This window comes from Calliopsis andreniformis, unplaced genomic scaffold (assembly GCF_051401765.1).
Source record: "Calliopsis andreniformis isolate RMS-2024a unplaced genomic scaffold, iyCalAndr_principal scaffold0133, whole genome shotgun sequence".
Classification (NCBI taxonomy): Eukaryota; Metazoa; Arthropoda; class Insecta; order Hymenoptera; family Andrenidae; genus Calliopsis; species Calliopsis andreniformis.
Genome location: NW_027480542.1, coordinates 294304 through 317814, shown reverse-complemented (window position 1 = coordinate 317814; position 23511 = coordinate 294304). Strand labels below are relative to the sequence as shown.

The window sequence follows — 23511 nt, the reverse complement described above, 5'->3', positions numbered from 1 at the left end:
ATTACATAACTTACAGTCTACAGTTTCTATTTTGACTTGCCGAAGTTGTCCGAATTAGTCTCAAAAGCTGAGCTCATGTTCACGCGACAAATACGGCGTGTATAATGAAAAGGGAAATTTTCAGTATCTCACGTCACCAATTTGAGTATCTCAGATTCCGATTCCACATCGTCAGCCCTCTTATTTAGATGTTCCCACAAGCCCAACTACATTTGTCACGTACTTTACTTTGTTTGTTCGATAACCCAACAGAAAGCAATATTGAGGCAAGGGTTTATTCGAAAGAAAAAAGTTCAGTGTAGCGCGATCTAGCCATCATTTTATTCAAAACACTGTCTAAATAGATAAAAATGCTTACATTCTGAAGCTGTGAATGGTCGATATTTGCTCTACCCCGTAACGCTCGTATTACGAAATAGCAGCGGAATCTCATTAAATTATGACCAGACCGAACTGTACTAAACCTTGTGACGTTACGCGTAGTGCCGCCCCGTTTTAGTGAACTTCGTGAAATCAGTGATAAGAAGGACCCCCTGCAATCCTTGCGGATACGTACCGAGAGACGCCTCCTGGAGGGAAATATCGTGAACTCCAATCGCCGCTAATTTCGGGTGACTCCGTGCCGAGCGCGCACGACGTTTCAGGACCCTAGAAGGAACCTGAAGGACCCGGGGCCGTGTAGTGTTCGGATTCAGGCGCAGTATCAACATCGGATGGTACAGGGACCCTCCACCCCCAGAGTTGAGGGACTTGACGCCTCCGCGGAGGACCAGAGGAGCCGAAAGAAATCTGCCGAATACTAGCTAAGGGATGGTCCTGCCGTGCTGCCCTTCTACAGTGGCTCAAGAGGAAGGCGATCATGGAGGCGAGTCCGGACATCGTTGCTCAGGCGGCCGGAGTCATAGGAAGTCCAGGGAAAGTCTCCACGATGCTGAAGAAACGCGGATCATCACCGGTGAGTAGCGGCCGTCCCCGGGGGCCCCGCTCCTCGCATGCGCGACTGGACCATAGCAAGTACGCCGAGGGGGTGTCGCGCTTGCGCGGGAGAGAGACGTGCCGTGAATCGGCGGGGTCACATGCTCGCATACCGAGCATAGTCACTCGTTGCCGACACGCTAACGCATAGAGAGCGATCTACGATTAGCGAATAATTAGGGTAAGCTGCACAGATTACTTTGGTCTCGATTATCGGGTACAGAGTGCCGTAGCGCTAGGCGTGATTTGGGTTTCCTCCAGGACGTCCTCGAATATTGCGATACCGTGTAATTCGTCTCAATTGTTATCGCGAAATTCCGGTGTTATTACGACCGACAGAAACTTTGTAACGGGCGAGTCCGCGCGTGCCGATTTTCGAGGACGCGCGTCTGTTTTTGTTGCTGAACATCTCGACAATCTTCCGTCGCCGTACCGTCTTCGCGGCCAAGAATAATTGTCAAATAAACACCTGTGGAAGATACACGCCGTGTCATTATTGCGTTGCCGTGAAGGCTAGGTTCCTCCACGCGTCCGGCCCACGACTTTTCCCCTCTCCCTCCGAGCTAGCCGACGTTTTCCGCCGTACCTGCACTGCAAGGGTCGCGTATATTTTTCGAATTTTCTTGTACTAGGCACGAAAGTGCCTGACGTCCATCCGGATGACTGTCCTCTTTTTCGAGCGACTTGCAGGGCGGATACGGCAAAGTTTATCGAACTTCCCTGCCTCGAGCTCACGGTAGTTCGACGCAGAGAAAATCCATCCCAGTTCATAATAAACGTTACTAAAAAACATTTCCTCCCTGCATCTGGCAATACTGGATGCAGGAATGTCTCGTAAGAATTCGTAACGGGTGCTAATTGCTCTTAGCTTGTAACGTCTCGCCAAACGCGTCGCATAATATGTATACTCGGAGCTTTTAATAAAACATGGCTTACAATATTATGAGGTAGTCCCCTTATTAACGGTCAGCACACTAGGCGTATAACAATGGCAATTACTTTCCTGCAAGTTCCACCTAGTTTACCTATATAACTTATGAATTCGTACTACACAATCTGATACACTTTCGTGGGGAAACATGTGGATGTATTGTAATTCGTGTTGCTGAATGATGGGGATAAGTGGCGGTACAGACGATGCAGACTGGACATTAGATGTATCTGTAAAATTGACATGTTAGCAAAAGGTGTAGGATAACGAAAAGCTTAGTCAAGTTATTAGCGAACTCTTTGCGATAGCTTTTGAATTAAAAAGCTATGATTGAATAGATTTTGAAACAAAATTTCGAAGCGTATCCCACTTCTGATATCAGTTATCCTATTACATTCTAGGTTGGACTGTCTTGAGCAGCAGAAGACGACCTCGTGGGTTGTTGCTTGTTCAAAGTACTAAAGCATACCTTTACTATACTTACGTTACTTTGACTTTAGAGGAGTTAGAGATGAGAAAAAGTGAGCTGCTTAAAACTGTTTGATGTACAGTATATATGCATATGTATTTTTGTATCATATAACTGGAACAGGTTTAACATACCAACTCCACCTCTTATCGGTTTCGTTCCTATCTCTGTCACGTTTGTTGGACAAGGCTTGTCCGGTAATAGAGGAGTTCTTGATCCCCAAACTATAAAATTGTTAGGAAATGTGGGTACATTTGTATTGTACAGGCGTACAGTTGAATATTTGTGTGCAGTACAATCTATGGTATACATGTATAGTGTGTGTCGCGAGTCGCGAGAAGAGTGTAGAGAAAGCGAGGAACGGAAGTCGTGGCAGAATAAAAGAGAAAAAAGAGCAAAGCACATGTATACCGCGTTACCAAAACGTATAGAAGCATACTAAAGTTAGTTATTCGAGATCTATAAAAGGCCCTCATCATTTTGTTCCAAACCATTTAATAATTACTAACAAAAATGGTGATGTCTTCTTCACAAGTTACCGACGAAAAAAGAGACCAAGTGAAGATCCGGTGTAATAGTGGCTAACATCGTCGATGGAAATACCACAAAATTGTAAAACAGGACACACTGCGATAAACCACACAATCTAGATCAAAATATGGCGTTAGAAAAACTATTACTTATATTACTATAAGTAGTAGATAAATTTAAAAAATTATAAATAGAATTGACAAACGTAAAACAATTAGAATTGTAGTTGAAAACTCACAAATAATAATCTTATTAAACAAATATCAATTACGTAGCCTGGAAGTATTTTTAGAAAACAAAAAAGTTAATTATAACCACAATGCCGTTTGGCATGATGTTAGAAAATACAGTTCATCTACGGACAGCATGACGTATATATTTCTTTTATCTCAATGTGGTCTGTAGACACTTACGTCTGTACTTCGGTGTAAAAATTCAAAGTCAATTAGTTCGAAAGCGTGTATACAAAAATTTTACACCTCTTATATAAAAGAAAATTAGTAAATAATTTTCGAAGCTTTTATCTGTTGTCTTTCGAAGATTTGAAAATTAATAATCTGGAGATTGGGGAATTTGAAAAACTGAAGACTTACTTTGAAGTAGTTGAAAATTTTGAGACATCGCATATTTTTAAACTTAAAATTAGAACGTGTAGGAAACTGAATGTATTATTTTCATTTTATTATAATAATTTGATCATCCACTACACAATATGTGCTTGATTGTCTGTTTGTAGTAGTCTAGAGAAGATCCTGGAAAAACGACAAAATACCAATATATACACGTACACATCTTGTGAACACTATTGCATTCTGTAACAAAGGATCGTAAGAGGGATGACGAGTTGTTCTCGCAACTGATGCTTAGATTTGAAGTAAGTTGCTTCTCAGGCCGTGAAATATACAGATTAACCGCTCTAAATGAACTGTATCAGGAATAAAAAGCAGTCTTATTTTGAAATAATTGAAGGATCACATCATTTTTAGGTTATTCATTTATTAGTATTTTAAGATATTCATTTATTAGCTTTTCAACATAATAAATATAGCGAGTATAGTTTTATATACAATATACATAACATTTATTTAAATCAGTCATTTCCTTGAAAACAAGGGTTTATTTAAACACATTGCACGTTCGTTCTTATATTAAAATTTCGTTGGGAAATACAGAGTTTAAAGTATTAAGAATTCCACCACTCAAATTCATCATACATTGTTGCTCCTTTTATTGCCCTTTAGAATAAACACTCGTACAGTTCTTTATAGGACCAACGATGTCCCTGAAAATATTGATATAAGAAAATCATGACTAATAGACATTTGAAATTCTGTCTTGTTATAAGTACACACTCGGAGGACAATCTGTGCTTCTAAGGAAATGGCACTTAAGTAAGGACAGAAATAAATCTTAGCTTGTAATGAGACCGCACAGTATTTCTATTTAAACCTAAATAATTCTACCTGCGCTTTACACTAAAGTAATGCCAATTCTCTTAATTACTTTAAATTATAGTAACTGATAAGTTAACAGTAAGCTAAAAATTACATTTACATTCAAGAACAAAGAATTCTGTACAAGTAAAACTTTTAATATATTTTGCATTTTACGATATTGTGTTTTATACTCTCTATTTAAACCAAATGTTTATTTAATGTCTAGATATTTCAATTGATTGCTGTTAGCGTACCTATTTTAATCAAAAAGTTTTTTCACCATCTTCCTAAAAGCAGTATTTTTTTTATCTTTTTTTCTGGTTGCTAATGCATCATTACTGCATCTAGATTCATCACTTTGGTCCAATAATGAACCATTAGTCGTACTATTATCCGACCATAATTCTGATGCAAGACTTTCTTGTTCAGACTTTTCATTAGAATAATTTAAATCTTGTTTCTGTTTTATAGGTTCACTCCATTTTCCATTTTCATCATTCGTCTGAAATTTCCTCTTTACCCTCGCGCTCAAAGCAGTTTTCATAAAGGAAGATTGATATAATCTAGCGTCTGTATCTATTCTCACGTTACTATTTCTAGAATTTAATACATCTAATTGTAACTCAACAGTAGTTTGTTCATTGGGTATAGTTTCCTCAGGACACATGCTTAACGGTAACGAATTAGATTTAGTTATACATTCAGTATATGAATCAGCAGAATCAAAACCCTGTACAAACTCCATTTCACGATTTTTTTTTGATGATAAGATTGGTTGTACATTGCATTCATAATCATGACTACTCAACCAATCTATTGTATTCTCAGGAGCGGATTTCGGCCGTTTACGAGTAAGTATCTGAGAATTGGTTGTTCGTAAGACTTCGACAGACGAAGATTTTCTCGACATAGCATCGCCTGTAAAAACATTAGGTATAGATTTGTAATATAAAATTGAATGTTTTTTTGTATCACTATGTGTATTTGTTTTACTAGCACCTTCTTTTTTCCGTTTCTTTTTTCTTCCCTTTTTGGTATCACAAGACTTTTCATCAATCATTAAATCATTGTATGTGCCAGTAATATTAGAAGCTATTTCACTTGGTCGTCGCTTTTTTGTCTTTTTTACATGGGAACTAAAGTGTTCTGCACTTTTACGTCGCATAATATCTTTTCTCAATTGTTTCTCTTTTTCTTGGGATTTTCTAGTTCCACGACAATATAGTAGAATCAAGAATATTATAAAAACTTCAGAACATATTAATAAGAGGTGTTGACCCATCATCAACAATCTTCCATGCCAACTATCACGGTCATATAACAGATTTTTCATCGATTTGGAAAGATTCGCGATTTCGTTCCTTAAACTAGTAATTTCTTCTACTCTGCTAGATTCACGTTCTTCCCATTTTCGTGTTTCCTCGTTCATTGCTGAAACCGTCCGTTCAAGTGATCTCTGCATTTCTTCGACTTGTTTCTTATAACGACGACTTAGTTCTTCTAAGTACTGCCCACTTAAAGACATGTTCCTCTCTAATGCCTACAAATACAATAATGACGATATGTACAAAACCATGTAAATCATCTAAAATAATATAAAGCTGCCTCGTTAAATTAACCCGATTTAAGACAGAGAGCAAACCTCACTCTCAGCACGAGAAGTATTTTTTGCCAGGCACATAATCGATGAAATAAAGGATACAATTATTCATTATAATTCATGACTTTACCATATTATCCAATGTATCCTTTTGTCATATACTTGGGGCTTACGAGCTCCCTTACCATTTTTCTTTCGCGGCCAATGTTATCGATTCAGTCTAATAAGGAACGCTTGGCACATAGTTCAGGTAATCCTATTAAGAAACTATTTTTATAAAGAATTTTTTTAAGATATTTAAAGAAAGAAATTTTTTTAAAGATTTTTCGAAATCATTTTTTTTAATCCCCCCCACGTAAAGTCGAAACAAGAAATAATTTTATCAATAATAAGATCACTTTAATTATATATATTTAAAAGTTCAAGATGTCTTCAACATTAGCGATTCAACCGCTTTTATATTATTACCGGAACCATTTTAAAATTGGAACAGGCCGAATATTGCGACTAAATGCCAAAAATATGAAAACAGTGCTGCGCTTGTCTATTCAATAATTCATTTTCATAGAAAACTAATTTGTATTTGTTCCCATAAATATCTTTCATCATTGATTTCAAATATTATATAAAAAAATGAATGTAACACATGAATATTACATTAAAAAAGGAGTATAAAAAGTTAAGAAATATCTAAGAAGTGATAGAAATTATGGTAATTGTATCATAATGCAAAAACTAGAATAACGAAAGCAATTGATATTTTATCGCATTGTCATAAGAGTAATAAAAAATTATAATACACATTTGCTTAACAGTATACTAAGTACTGATCACTGAGAGAACAACACTACTTAGATTAATATATAATTGTTCTAATAAAGCTTTATTTGAGTCCCTTTCGAGTTCGAAGCGTCCTTATCTAAACCCAACAAAAATATAAACAATTCATTTTTTGGTAGCAAACGATGAAACATAGTATAGGTATTTACAATAAATACTAAATTTTCGACGTTTATGGAATTTGAATAATATATTGCGATAATAAGATATTGAACATATGCCGTACACCATGAAAAAGTATGTCAAAAAAAAAAAATAGAACATAAGAACGTGGAAGATAAACCGAGAAAAAAGAAAGTAATTTATTCATTTTTAGTAATGAAATTGCGTGAATGATGTCACGTTGGCTTATCACAACTGATTACAATTTTGTCAGAAGAGTTAACAAAAAACTTTTTTTAACGGAATGTTTAAAGAGAAGTATCTTTATGCAATGTTTGCAGGAAAGATTTCCTTTCTCATCTAATAGTTTCAAGATATTCAGGAAAATACGCATAATTTTCAACTCCCAACTTCTGTTTTCATTTCGTCAATATGAACGATTACTAATAAAAGTAAATATTGAATATGTTGGACCACATAACGAAAACATAAATATAGGTTGAATATGTTCCTTGGACCTTGTAAAAGTGAGTTAATTGAACTATATCTCAATGCTTTAGATAGCAGGAGTAACTTGAATCAATACAATGAAGTATATTCTGCGTTAATTTAACGAGGCATAACAATAATAAAACAAGCTTGGCTATAGGATTAGAATTATTTTCAAAGGCCAAAAGTAACAGTTATTATAAAAATTTTTATAAAAAAAAAAATCACGAATAAAAACTTATTTTTAACTTCAGTTGAGAATAATACTAAAGGCTACAGTAAATATTTCAAAAAAGGACACGATTAAAAAATATCGATTTCCAAATGTTTGAGTTATACAATAATCATCATTTATAGTCATTTGTTTTCATCGTCAATAATTATTTTATCGAAACAAGAAAGTTATTTTTGTTGCGTATAACAATAATTGATGAGGAACATTTATTTCGATAACTCATAATTATTGTCGACGAGGTAAATTCATTTCGATCGCTCATAACTATTACCAATGAGAGAAATTTATTTCAATCACTTATAACAGTTATTGACAAGGGACAATTTTTTCGATTCCATTCCAACAACCGAATTATTATTATTTTTATTATTATTTGTTTTTTTATGGGATAAACCGTTCAATACAGAAAAAATAAATAAAATCTATATAAATCTAGATAAAAAGAGTTATAAACTAAAGGGTTAATCCTGTTAATAAGTAAATAATAAGTTGCTTGGTGGAATGCAGCCGAAAAAATGATTCCTCGTCAGTAACTGTTATGAGCGATCGAAATGATTTTTTCTCATGAATAACAGTTTTGAGCAACTGAAACAAATTTCTCTTATCAATAATAGCTATCGGTAATTAAAAAAAAGTTTCAGTTATTCATAATTGTTCTTTGTAATTAAAACCATTTTAGTCGAGAAAATAATTGTTGACCTGTAATTTTCTTCATATTAGTTATAACTATTAGGGTTCTTGGTTATTTCATTTTAACCCCTTAACGCATATTTAACTGTTTTTTTTTCCAAACTTTATCACGTTTCTGCTAATCTGAGATGACACATCGATCTAGAAAGCCAACCGCGCAACTCACGTTAACTGAATATATCGGTTATATGCGATAAAAATGACACAATTCAGGAAATGTGGTTTACAAATTACAATCATAAAGCACTTTAAGGTATATTTTGATAAACGTATGTGTCTGAATCGTGTCACTTTTATCGCATATGAGCGATATGTATGTCCATCTATCACACGATGATGTGTTACCGGCTAGTTATTAAGAAACATATTTCAAACATATTTAAAAAGCGCGCGTAACTATCACAAGCGTGAGCGTTAAGGTGTTAATATGTATGGTAAAACATACTACGTATAGAATTAGAGAATATGAACAATTGAATGTGACAATTCCTTTAATTTACGCATTTATTACATTTACACATTATATTGCACAAGTTTTCTTTAATTGAAGACTCTGGTTCATCTCATCTGTTATTCTTTACTTAAAACACAGCAATTTCGTTAGCGTGTTGCTTTCAATTTTTCTTGCGATAAGAAAAAAAGAAATAAGAAATAAGAGAACAAAGCTGAGTTTGCCTCATTTCGTCGCACTTTATCTTTTACGGTCTTACGCTCTGCTTTTGTACCCTACTTTCCCGCTAAACTCTTTCTCGTTCGCTCAAGTAATTGACAAAAATAGTAAGTACACAAGTTGCACGTATTTTTATGTATGCCAGACAACAATTCAAATGTGAATTATTAATCTATTTTCTTAAGTATCATTTATTAAGAAAGAGATTTATACTTTTATTTCACAGGATGAGTTATCTAAAGTGTGACAAAGCTGTTTTTCTGAAACGATTGCAGATATCAACATAACTTTTTTTAAATTAAATGGGACATGACGGCTGGTCATTTAAAACAGAATAAATTGTTCCAGGACGGCACTTAAAGGGGCAAAAGAGGCACCACTTATTTTTCTTTTCTTTTTTTAATGAGATTGCATATTTTTTTGTCATGCACACAGAATGTTTGGAACATCCTGCGTAAGAACGTATAAGAGTACTATATAGAAAAAAATTAATACTTTGAGAGATATTGAAAATTTTTGGTACAGCATCCGGCTCACATGTCTTCACGTATTTGAACACTGAACCTTTGAACATTATGGTTAGGAATAACCGTGTGTTTAAAGATGAAGCTATATATCGAGCCTTTGTCTCGTCCACGAAAACCGTTGTCGGTTAGCATACGTCACCAATCGAAGGTGTCCTCGATAGGAGATTCCGTTGCGCTCATAACAGACACGGCAAAATCGGCGTATAACTCTTTTTGGTTATTACAGTTGAAGTCGATTGGGTGAACCACCTGTATCAGCTGTTCGAATTTCAGGCCCGACGTCGACTGTAGACGTCAAAGCTTGAGAGAGAGAGAGAGAGTGAGAGAGAGAGAGAGAACATGTAACAGAACAGAGTTACAGATATTAGAAGACAGTGAGCGCCGCATAGTGGCTAATTAGTGTTTCGCGCATACGCCAGGCACTTGCCAATCATTTGACAGTCAGTCAGCGAATATCCTCTACAGAGCACACCTCAGTGAGCGCTCTTTGGCTATCAAATCGTTCGAGATCTCTTAGTCGATTCCCAACGCTGTCATCTCTGTCTCTAGCGATCTGCATATTTCGTTCTAGGTGAACCACACGTATTGCACATGCCCCAGACGAAGCATATCGCGTTATAAAAAGATGCAGCTTTTCGTGGCAAGCCCGAAAAAACAAGCGAAATCAATAAGTTACTTTGATTCCTGGCGGTTGCCATTCGGCGCGGCAGCATCTGGGGCCACTCCATGGATGACCACTAGTTAGCGACACATTCGCAAGGTACACTTATCGTGAGGCAGGTTTTATTCCGCCGCAATATAGTTCCACTTCCGCGTTCACAAAAAAAACCCCATGTGACAAAAAGATGCACACGTGTAGGGTGAAGGCTGTGATGTAGGGCATAAGCGAGATAGGCCGCCGCTATCAGCCATCGGGACAAGCCTAGCTAGTAAACGTGGTTCTCTCGGCTCACAAAGCACAGTTTTCACTGCAGTTGGTTCGAGGCAATCCGCCTAACATAGCGGATCCGCCTAACACAGCATAGAGTGCAGAGAAGAGACCACCTTCTCTCTATACGCTCGTCACCCGACAGATTCTTGACTACGAAGAATTGTCGGTAATATGTACAGACCGCTGAACTACCTTGTGCTATACAACGAGGTACTGCGTCTCCGTCCCAAAAGGCAAAACGGCTCGTTGCCTGGAGACAGATCAGATGAATCTAGTGCGAGCTATTCGTACTTAGACGGTGCAGTTCCGCCGATTTTTGTTCTAGGTGTCAAAGACGTTAGGATTATCGACGGACCAGTCACCACCAGGAGGCCAAAGAAAAAGACTTTGGGACGCGGCCAGTCCCTACGTGTCCGTGTTCGTTACCCGCGCGTTAGGTTCTATGTGAGTGGGGCCTCACACGTTCATTGCTGCGTATATGTTAACAATTTTATAGCACTTAAACGGTGCATTTTTGGACCATGGTTCCTTTTAGACTTTTTTTCTACTCGACACATAGAACACATTTATGCAATAAAAAACTTTAACATTGTTTTTCATTGTTATAAACAATTTCGCGGCAACTTTTTTTTCAAATGTCCACCAATCCAGAGGTCTGCTTCACCCCTAGAAGCCGTGACAATTACTTTTTTTTTACACTCTATACAATTCAAGCACCCAAAACTGTACCTCTATGCGCTTGCACCCGACCATAATTCCACCTCAATTTTTTCAAAAACGAAGCACGATACCAAGAATGTTTGTTCTATACTTTTGATTTATTTTTTCATGTAGAAACACCTCTTTCCGACTTGTACCATCAATTTTGGGACACTCTGCCTATAGACAGTTAAGGAATAGATATTTCGACTTTCAATTTCTAATTTGCTTTATTTTTATTTACTACTCTTATATTATATGATTTGTTTTGTATGACTTATATTTTATATCAGTATTATTTTGTTGTTTCTGTTTGGAACCGCGAATAAATTATTTGTATATGAAAAGTTATATTATTTGTTTCTTTTCAAATTCTGAAATTTCAACGTTTTCTTTTATTAATTGCTGATATGAGTATATGTTTCTGTTCATTATTTGCAAACTGAATATTTAACTGAATATTGTTATCCATCATTAGGCAACTTGAACTTTAATTTCAATAATATTTAATTACTATCATATGAGTTATTTATTTGAATATGTTTTCCAACTGCAAATTAATTTATAACGCTTCCTCCAGTTGTTGATATAATCTATCTGAAAGAGACCGCACGGGACTACAGCGTCGACGATCCCAAAAGCTACACCTCATTCTTCGATAAGGTTTTCCAAATTCTTTTGCACTATTATCCGTGTGCTAAGGGCAAAATTTCTACCGCTCAGGTACACCCCCACGCAAGGCACGTCACAGAACTATACAAGGTAGAAATTATAAAGCGTTACAGACGAATATCTCCAAAAATATTGATTATAGGCAAAAGTGTTTCAGATCAAAGTCATTCAGCACCGAGGGCAATATCATGTGGTGGAACTTTTATTTTTTTTGGTGGACGCGCAAAGGTAAGGTGGAGGTCCCGACCATTTTTCTAAATAGAATCGTACTTTTATATTTTGCTAGTATTGTAACTTATTTTAAGACGAATTTGATAACTATCTACAGAAGGTCATTCAAAATCAAACTTGCAAGGGGATGTTGAAAAAGTGATTGAAATAAATGTCTTGATAAAACGCTTTTTTAGTCTCTTAAATGCCATATGCGATTTAGACCGTCGATCTGGGTAGCGTCGTACATACAAATTTGCAGCTACTTTGTAATTTTTCCTGCACTCTCCTAGTATCATAAACATCTCCAAAAGAATTTTGAAACATTTCCATTTTTATAACAAATTTAAGAAATACAGTGGCTCACGAAAGTAATCGAACGTTTGTTATTTGAAACCTTAAACAATAAAAATATACATGTTAGATTTAAGTTCTAAAGGTAATGTTACAACTACTGTAAGGTACAAGTGTCGAGATTGTTTATACAAAATTTGAAATAAATCGGCCAATGTTTGCGAAATTTAGTAAAGTGCGCGAGCTGCCGACATCCAGCTCACCACCGCAACATTAGTGTCAGATGTAGGATCCAACTCGGGATGGATCCCGCTTCCGGCGACCTCCTCCTCGTGGTTTGTAACGAGCTAAAGAAATCCCTAGTGAGCTAGCTCTAGGAGCACCGAAGGTTAACCGAGGAGCAACGGAGCACAGATTGGATCAGGCAGGAGGAGAGCGTAACTTGTGTTCGGGCTCGCATAGAGGCTCTGCTGGTTGCCGATCGGGCCGTCGAGGAGGAGACCACTATGCGGGCTGGCGTGGAGACCCAGGAATGGCAAATACAGGTAATGCTGACATCTTCGCCTGTAGCTGTAAACAGCGCGGTACCTAGACCGGGGAGCGCGGGGCTCGAGATAGCCACGTGGGCCATATTAACGACACTGTGAATAGTGTCGTTAATAATAGTGTCGTCGCGCCCCCTTTGGCTGCTCCGGGCCCCTCGGCTGCCCCGACTTATATTCCCTTGCCGTGTCCGAGTTTGCCCATAGCAGGAGATCAAGAATCTACGGGAAGTCCCATTAAAGATTCGATCCAACGTGACAGAGAAAATGAACATGCTCGATAAGAAAGTCCTGAAGTTACAGGTCCGAGAGTTCGTAACCAAGAAAGAATTTTATGTCGTCAACATGCTATAACCGTGCAACCTCGGGATCACCTTCTTGTGAAGGCATTGCTATCAGATTGACTTCTTGTGAAATCTGGCTCACCTACTCAGAAATCGTTTGGTGCCGCTAAAAAAAACGGCAGAAGAGGCAGCGCGAGGACAAGAAGAGGACTCGCCGGACCAGACAGTACCGGAGCATTTGTTAGGGCTATACGTGCAATGCTGCGCAGAACTGTCAAAAAGTCAGCGGCGACAATTCACATAATTGCTGTACGAATATCAAGATGTGTTTGGTAGCAATCCAGACGAAGTGAGCAGATGTGAAATGCCCCAATTAAGCAAGCGCCGAGAAAATTCAATACCATTCACCTGGCGACAAGAAGTTGAGGACCTATTAAAGAAGATGGAGGCTCAAGGCGTGATAGAAGAGTTATAGAGCCCATAGCCATCGCCAATCGTCCTCGTAATGAAAAAGGACGGTTCCACAAGGTTCTGCATGGACTACCGTCAGCTGAAAGATATTGCCAAGAAAGATTCTTATCCCCTGCCTAGGATTGAGGACACGTTAGACGGCATGGTCGATTCAACCTGGTTCTGCACGCTGGATCTGCAGAGCGGTTATTGGCAGATCCTGGTAGACGAAAGATATCCCAAGAAGACAGCTTTCTGCGTAGGCGCAGAACTATGGCACGCGTCCGACAAGGGGATCGGCGCCGCGTTACAGCAGTTCCATGACCGTAAATGGCAATCATTAACTTTTTATACAAAGACGCTAAGTTCAGCACAACGGAAATATAGCGCATACAACAGGGAACTGCTGGCGGCGTATGCGGCCGTCAAGAAATTCAGGCACATGATCGAAGGGCGTGTCCTCACGATATTTACGGACCATAAACCGCTAACGTTTGCTTTTGCGCAGAAGATAGAGAAATGTTCGCCGCGTCAGTTTCGATATTTAGATTTCATCGGCCAATTTACGACGGACATCAGACATATAGCCGGCAAGGATAATGTAGTAGCAGACATGCTTTCGCGCTTGGAAGGGGTAAAAACCGTGAGCTACGACGAATTGGCCCAAGCGCAGGACGAAGATGAGGAACTTCGTACACTTTTACAATCAGATACTGGCCTCGAGTTGTGTAAAATCCGTCACTCGTCAGCTGGGAGAGACATATATTGCGACGTATCTAAGGGTACGGCTAAACCCGTGGTACCAAAAAGTTGCAGGCATAGGGTGTTCGACGCGTTACATGGGCTAACTCATCCGGGAATTCGGGCGATGCAGAGGATCATGACAGAGCGTTTCGTTTGACCGCCGATAAGAAGCGACGTAGCGAAGTGGACGCGATGCTGTATCGCCTGCCAAAAGGCCAAGGTGAGCCGGTACGTATCGGCACCAATAGGAAGGTACGAAGTACCCAACGGAAGATTCGACCATGTTCACATATACCTGATCGGACCATTGCCGCCATGTAAAGAGTATAGGTATTGCCTTACATGCGTCGACCGGTACACTAGGTGGCCAGAAGTAATACCCCTGAAGGACATTACGGCAGAGACAATTGCAGGCGCTTTCGTCGAGTCATGGATCACGCGATTCGAGGTTCCGGTAGTAATAACAACAGATCAAGGGCGACAGTTTGAGTCCCACATATTCAAAAGCCTGGCCCATTTCACAGGAATGACACACTCCCATACAACAGCTTTCACCCGGCAGCGAACGGACTGGTAGAAAGGTTGCACCGACAGTTAAAAGCAGCAATAATGTGCCATCAAGGAGAGCAATGGTTAGAAGCATTGCCTGCAGTACTGTTGGGATTACGAACAGCGTATGAGGAAGATATTAAGTGCACAACGGCGGAGCTAGTCGGCTACTGGGAGGGTTCTGTATACCTGCATCTGTATTGTATACCTGCGATCAACGCTACCTGGGCATCATCCCCCAATGATCGGGATCGGCACAGTGACCCAATGAAGCAAGTGTTCAGGCAGCAGGTGAATTCCTCTCCGAATGGGTGAGTTTTACCGATAGTAATTACTCATATTACTAAAGTCATATTATTAATCCCAATCTATTTAAACATTTTGTGCTCTGGTCCGTCATAATTAAAAAAATTAAAATCAATGTTTCCGTACTTTTTACCGATTACAGCAATTAATACGTCCAATTTTTGTTCATTCATTATGAAATAAGTATTCTTGTACAGTTTTCAATGTTTTAATACACAGTAAAATAACGTACAATCCGTAGGAACTACGAAAACATTGCTTTTTATTTTTTTTACTATGGCACTATTTTACTAAATCGGCATTTTTAAATTCTTTCTCCTCGTTTTTTATTTTTTACGACTTAGATAATTAATTTAAAAATCTGAAAAAATTCTATAATATGTGTCTCAATAGTTAACGTGGTCCTGATTCTTTTCATAATTTTTCATCCAATAGTTTAGGAGAAATTGAGCATTGACGTAAACATTTTGAGTTTCTTATACAAGCCTCGAGCACGGTGAATAGCAAACGCTCCGCGTAGCTTGTGACCTGTCGCTGGTCGGCCGAGCGCTCGCTATTCGCGCTCTCTGATTGGTCGGGGTTTTTCGTTAACAACTCGTTAACAAAGCTTCGGAGGACATTTTTGCAAAGGAAAATGTTGTTTAGCATCAGCCCAGGAATCTCCCATTTCCGGCTCCCACACTTAATTTAGGACACCCTGTATATCTTTCCTTATATTGGTTTTTTCACTTGCTTAAGTTCTACATATTACTGAATTTGATTTTGTATTTCTAGCTAATTTTGTTATTTTCATGTGTCCAATTTGGCGAACATGTGTTCAGCTTTTGCGCTCGCGTGGCTGGAAGGGCATAAATATCGCAAAGCATTTTGGATCTTCCCAAGTGTCCTTGTAGACACAATAGGGTATAGAAGCACACGAAACCAAATGTGTTATTATATATATTTTCTTTTTTTTTTTTCGTATTCGATATGGTGTTTGTCTTTCTTTTTACTCATCTTTCTAATACTGCGTTTTCTTTATATTTCCTTTTGATCTATTAAATTGATTTCAAGATTTACTAAATTTTGAGAATATATATTTTTGTTATTTTTGTCATTTACATATACAATATATTCAGTGCATTAATTTATTTTTCCAAGTGCAGACATACTCGTCTATCGTGTCCGAGCTTTTCCTTTATCTAGAAACCACTCTGCTATCGCAATCACACTACTAATCCGCATAATCTTATTATTAGCAATTAATAAAACAGAGTAGTTGCTCGATTAGTCACTTATATAGAGCGTGGATATGTTAATTTATGAAACATCTCGGGTGTCTCAATCATCCCGTAACAAAACTGTAGGTAACGAGCGGGACGAGCTCTACTCGTAACAGTATCCATAAAAGCCGAGTTTTGAAAAGCTTTCCAAATTGGAAAATTCCCGCTCTCACTAGATAATTATCGTATGAACTGTAGAGGCAGATATGTTCATACATTGCACTGCAATTATGCATGTGGTTGATATAATTATTGCTGTTTATTGACAATAAATATCATGCGGTTGCTTGTAGTAGTATTAGTAGTACGAAACAATAAGTACAAATTCAAGTAATATGTAAAAATAATCAATATCTTTGGACTAAAAGCAACAAAATGACTATGTACATTTGCATTTGTCTGTTCGCGGGATGGTAGATTATTCTTGATATAGTGCACACACGATCTTCTCTGTGCGCGGATACACGTAAATTTGGATTCCATTTCACCAGTGTTTCGACTCTTTCAAGTGGGCCCGAAAACTGTACGCAGCCGCGCATTACATCAGCGGGAACGATTCTTCACGCAAAACTGCAGTGAGACCTTGTCTTAATAAGGTATAGCATTGTTCGTGTTATAACATTGTTTTAGCGAAACTCCAATCTTTAAAAATGTTTCTCTCCTCCTGCATTTTTAAAATTTATTTTTAATATAAAACGGTTCTAAGCTATACTGCAAACGACCTCGAGAGGTATCGAAATTGACATTAAGAAATTCGAAGTCTCCTCAAAAGAAACGGCAAAATCATATGTTAAATCATGTTCGTGGCATCCAACGACACTCACAATCCACAAAATCTTAATACACGGACGATTAGTAATATAAAATGCACTGCTAGCAAACGGACAGTTATCCCAGGAAGTAGCCGAAACTCGAAACAAACATATCCATATGTTTCATTTACACAATATCCGAAAATTTTTAATTCTCTTTCTTCAATCTTCAATCTTTTGCTTCTAACTACCATCAAATAAGTAACTATTACGTATTGTTAGTTACAATAATACAGTACTTGTTGTGAAAGAGATAAACTTGTTAAATCAAAATAAGTTTTCCCCGCCTTTTTCTGTTAAAATCGTAACATGCAAAGGACTTGATGGTTATAACTCCATGGACTTAATTTCTTCGATTCTATCGCGGTACTATTTTACGACAGAACACAGTGGCATTCCTATAGTGTGCGAAACGTGAATCACTACCGAATCACGAAATTGAAATAGTTTTGAAACGAAATTTCTATTTACTAATGCATTTGTCTTGAAATCTAGTACAATATGTTGTACTAGCAAAAAATATATGGACTCATCTAAAAATATTGATTCGGTACAGTACTCTGAAGTTACCGGCAATATGATTTTTACTTAAAATGTTTCCTATGTTACGAGTCCAGACGAGTTACGTAAAGTAACTATGAAAGGGCTCAATTCAAAGCTCCTTCCGTTGACCTTTGACTTTGCCTGAAAGTCACCATGTAAGGGCCGATAGGCACTTCCATTGCACCCAATTAATAGAATTCTTTGAAACTAATATCATTTAACTTTTCTGGGAAACTCTGCGATGCAGCTGAGTCCCCACCATTTTTCCCATAGATTTTTAACTATAAAAAGGCCAAGAAATTCGGTCTAGGGGGCTCATTTCCAATCGAGTTCGAGTTTAGTACGCGGCTTAGACTGGAAGCAAGATCAAGCATTAGTTCTCCTTCGAGCAGAATCATAGAGTACAGTACGTAAAGTAAATTCACTGTAACGTAGTCTTAACGACGCGTCCCCCGCATACCTCTGTGTGTAATCTAGAGAGAGAGGACTTAGTTCCGCAACACGTAAACTCATCGACAATTGTATTCCTTCGAGTCTAACTTAAACGTGTAATAATATACATTTTTATAAGGTTTGTTAAATTGGACTTAGTTCAATCAAAACCTTTCCTAAATCCAATAAGAAGCGAACGCGTAATGATCCCACAAATATTATATCTTTACCGCTCGAGATATATTATAAATTTGAAAGTTACGAGGCTATACTAACATCTTCGCAATCCTTGCGAAGGTCCCTTTCCTAACCTACAAGTGGCTCCTGGCGAGTGCAAAGTTACTCGCTGGTTCGTCCACAGTCTTTATTCCATCCTAGTGGCTCCCGATACTCGCCAAGTTGAGTGTCGGTTCGTCCACGAAAACCTACCTAAACCCTAAGGTGGCTCCCGGTGTTGGCCATTGCGCACTGGTTCGTCCACATCCGTGAGGTGGGTCCCAACGAGTGCAAAGTTACCCGTTGGTTCGTGCACGAAACAATAACAATATTCCAAAAACCCTGACCCTCGGTCAGACTATCTAGGCCTCGGCTCGTAACAAATATAAGATGTACATCTTTGAAACTTTTAAATATAATTCCCCAGAAGAAAGATATTTGAAGTGCTCGTATTGGCCAGGACACTTTAAACAGTTTCTTTAAAGTAAACTGTTCATTTTATCCTCTAAATAAATTATTGAGTATTTATGTGGTTTCTGAACATGCACCTTGCGATGATAAAAATATCCATCTAAGGTCATTTTACAATCACTCTTCTATAATGCAACGTTGTAGTTGACATTAAAACGAATTCAATAAAATAAAGAAAATTAATTTGAATTGCAACGATGAAAAAACAACAAACTAAGAATAATAAATTAGTTTATTTTATTAAACTAATAATAAACGACTGAATGACATTTTGTATAGAATTTTCATAACTCATTGTGCAACATGCACGAATTTCATTATGAACAACAGATTTTAAGGCTGTATTAAACTCGTTTTGATGTCGACTACAACGTTGCATTAGAAAAAGACGGTAATATGCAAAAAAAAAATGATGATGACCTTAAAATGGCATTCAAACTGACCTTGAAGGGATACTTTTTATTATCACCAGATACATGTCCTGAAATCATATTAACTCCTTTTAATAGCTTTTTATTATGTTCAAAAAGCAATGAAAATAATTTAAATGTCCAACTGAAGTGAGACACCTTGTGCACTCTGTACTCCATGTTCTTATATTTATGCTGAAATGGCAAAACTAAATTTTTAGAATGAACACTTACCTTAATTCTGTTAGATAATCTTAAGAAAACGGACTCTTTTTGTGGCATTGTATTTGATGTCGAATGCGTTTGCGAAGGATTTGCAGCAGGCCCATTTTGTGCATGGATAGCTTCCCCCTCCAAATCCTTTAAATCAGATAATAACGAGTCGAACGCTAAAGAATCCTGAGAGGATAATTTTATTTCTTGATCTAAACTATCTGCTTGTTTATGTCTTCCTTCTGGATCTGGTCGTTCCATTTTTTCTATTTTAACTTGTGTATCAGGAAGTTCAAGAGAATCTACACTAAATGCTATAGTATTATGTGAAGATTCATTATTGTCAATAGTAACTACCGGAATGGAACCAGTCGTTTCATGTGAATTTTCAATAGAAGCATCAGAGGTGATCGGTATGTCTTCAGGGTCACTTAAAACTGGAGGTTGATCGACATTTACAAATATAGGAGCAGTTGTTATTGTATCAGTATGTACTGTTTCTTCGTTACTGTCTTTACTAGATTCCAAAATAGGAGTTGAGACATCATTTTTTATTTCATTCCCTTCAAGTGTTTTGGTAGGTTTGATTTGTAAAGCAATACTTTCAGTATTTGTAAAAGATTCAACAGATTCATCGATGAGATTCTCAGCCTTTTCGTTAAGGAGGTCTTGATTACTTCGTTGAATCTCTCGAGAAGTATTGTGTTGAAGGTGTTGAAACGAATCAACTGCGTCATTACTATTATCTTCGCTTTTCTCGGGCAACTTGTCTTCTTTATCAATATCTTTGAAATTGTTAGATGGCACTTCATAACTAGTATTCATCACCATTTTGCGTTCTTTTATAGCTAATACATTACAGAGTGCTGCTATATATTCAGGCTTAAATATAGATGTAAGGAATGTCAACTGAAAATTCTTCATAGAATTAACTTTTTCTCCATTTTGTTTATATCTTCTTATTGTACCTTTGGTTTTCTCCAATTCTTGTTCTCTATCTTTTTTGGCAGAAGTCTCAATTCTTACACCATAACTTCTACAGAATCCATTTTGAAGTAATGTTCTCTTTACAAACGGAATCTTTAATAACTTATTTAATTGATGTTCTCTGCAGCTAACTAACTGAAAGATTTTTGCAAATTTTTGATCTGAACAATTATCACAAAGAATTGTGTATCTTGGTGTAGTACAGCTAACGAAAGAGTCTTCAAGTATATTACCACTATCTATACTTTGTTGTATTTTTGTGATATTGTTACCAGTTAAATCGCTAGATTTTACCAATACTTCAGCTGCTTTTTTCACAATACTCAACACAGCGTCCCTAGCACTACCAAACAAATTCCTTGGTGGTTCCCCAGTTCCAATATTTAACACCTCTTCCTCGTCACCATCTTCATTATCATCTACATTTACATTAGTATTTCTTAAGACTTGGCTTTCTGTTTCTGTCTCTAGAACTTCAAATTCACTGGTGCCGTAAGCAGAAAATAAAGAAATAGGACAAAAATGTTCAGATCCATAATAAGTATGCAGTTCTACTTTTATGAATTTTCCAAAAAGTTGTGGTTGTAAAATAAAACTTTGCGTATCTTTCACATCTTTTGCAGTAAATTGTCCAACTAGACTCCAGTCTCTTGTAGGAAATCGATCGCTAATAGAAACTGAAAAGTCTTTTGGTGATGAACTGAAGAGTTCAAAGTTGGCCAATTCAATTTTTTTGGCCTGTATGGCCTCACAAAGTTCTACTACAAACCATATACGTGATGTGCATGTGTTCAACATGTATTCATCTCTTGTAGATACTAAAACACTTCGAGCACTTCGAGCTTCTGGATTCGCTGCTACAATTTTGGCTCCACAATCTGGAGAAGCGTAATTCTTAGAACGAACTTTCATTCCACTAACTCCTCGCGTTGGTATACCAGAATTTTGAACAGATGTATTCAAATGCGCTAGAAAAAAAATAATTAATCCAGTTAATAAATCAGTTAATACTCGAAAACGGACTACATACACACCAAAGCAAAAAAGGAACACACCATATTAATATCTCAATTTTAATTTAATAGGTGACACAAATATAGTTCATTATACACACATATGAAACTGCCTTCGTGGAAGAGTTTTAAGAAATTAGGTTTTGATGTTAACATTTAATATAATTATACCTACAAAAGTGGAAATATTAAAGAAGATCAGTAGGACAAAACGATATTGACACATAACGGGAGAATGTCCTAGATTTGTTCAACCTCTCAGCGACTATCTTCGTATCTTGTGTTATTGCACATGTAACAACGTACTATAACAAACCGGCTTGTTGTACATAAAATGTTCATAGATAGAGTAGATTACCTGTAAACAGGGAGTAGAATTCATGTGGCGTGCGGTTAAGAAATGAATTTCATAGACTAGGATTTCTCTTAAATTAGTATGTAACAAAATTTATTGAAATTAGGTTCTATACGATTAATATCCAAATCTAAACAATGCGTGATTACTTATCACTTATAATTAATTCAGTCATTTTAAGGAACAATAGTATGATTAGGTATTTCACTAAACTGAAATGGTAGTTAGCAGTGCTTATTTATTGACCGAATACTTTTCAATTTGAGGTCACTTATGAGTTGTGATTGGAGCAGATGGCAGTGATCGATCATGGTCGATAGGGATCAAGAATAGGCCAAGGAGCTGGTTAAAGCTGTTTTGGTCGGTAATCAAAGAACTAGTTAAAGCTGCCTCGATGTGGAGGATCCAAGGAGCTGTTTAAAGCTGCCTCGATGTGGAGGATCCAAGGAGCTGTTTAAAGCTGCCTCGAAGTGGTGCTCAAGGAGCTGGTTAAAGCTGCCTCGGCGCGGTTTAGAATCAGTGAGACTGTTGATCATTAGAATCTCGAACTTTTAAAAGCTGCTTTGAATACTGACAACGTCGTATTTATGTTCAGAGGTTGCCTCCTTCCTCTGGACCCAGTGATTTCCCTCAACGAAGTAGAAGTATTAATGAGATTTGTCGATATCCCTAGTTTTTCAAATTTAATGCCATTAAAATTATCAGCGAAATTGTCTCCGGTTTGTTACAGTACGAAATATGGACTCATGTATTATTTACTTTGAGCCGTCTAGAGTAAGAATACCAATTATTGTCCCCCGCAATCATATTTTCACACATAACGAGGTGTAGCATTATTCAAATAAAAATATTTGTTATTTTAATAAAATCGAATACAGTAGAACTCCATTTATCTGAATTTCGTTTATTCAAAGCAATATCATCACAGTACTCTGTTTAGAGAATATGTAATTCGGCAAAATCCAGTTATATGAAACTTAACTCCAATCATACGAACGAATAAACAGCGAAGTAGGGGAAAATCCGTGGACTCGTATTATCCGACAGATCCAGTTATTGAAACAGCCTTGTCCCCCGATCACGTCGGATAAATAGAGTACTACTGTATTTTGAATTCAATAGTGTTAGATCTTGTCAAGTGCGAAAATGGGGGGAAGCACAGTAACTGATCAGCATACAGTAACTAACACTCCCGTCTTTTTACAGTTTTCTTTTCGTGACTTCAGTCGCTAGGAAGTTAAATTTTAATATCTAGTTAAACCTTCTTCATTTTTATAAAAACAATCATTTGTCTCGTAAGGGGTTTACTTAATTCTTCGTAACTGTTGCTATTTATACCCAATATGTTCTTTAGCTCACCGTTTATTCAAAATGTCGATCATTAACAAACACTTTTTGCAAGATTTTCCCAGTTTCGATAATGTTATTGGCCAGTCCAGGATTCGAATTTTCTAAATAGCGAAAAGTGTTTTTACTGGCTGCGAAGTATGAACGAAAGCATACTTCTGGCAAAATATAAGATCATTTCTAATAATTCTCATGGTATGAGTGTTTATTTGTTTGTTAATAAGATTCTTATATTTGCAAATATTTATTTTCACTTTAATAAATTTTATATAAG

The 23511-nt window shown here is 37.2% G+C and overlaps 1 protein-coding gene across 7 annotated transcripts in view; it reads right to left on the bottom strand.

Moving 5' to 3' along the window:
* The window catches only part of LOC143187639 (SUN domain-containing ossification factor), a 108291-nt gene that overhangs the window by 28530 nt on the left and 56250 nt on the right, over window positions 1-23511 (bottom strand). For 4 of the 7 annotated variants that reach the window (XM_076391881.1, XM_076391883.1, XM_076391879.1 and 1 more), the window contains 3 exons: window positions 19557-21490; window positions 4597-5882; window positions 3883-4188 (listed from right to left, as the gene is read on the bottom strand). In XM_076391881.1, the coding sequence (XP_076247996.1) occupies window positions 4602-5882; window positions 19557-21490 (3215 nt within the window). In that variant the 3' untranslated portion in view covers window positions 3883-4188; window positions 4597-4601. Of the gene's footprint in view, window positions 1-3882; window positions 5883-19556; window positions 21491-23511 lie in introns of those variants that run through there. The other 3 variants (XM_076391884.1, XM_076391880.1, XR_013003244.1) reach the window with 3 other exon arrangements.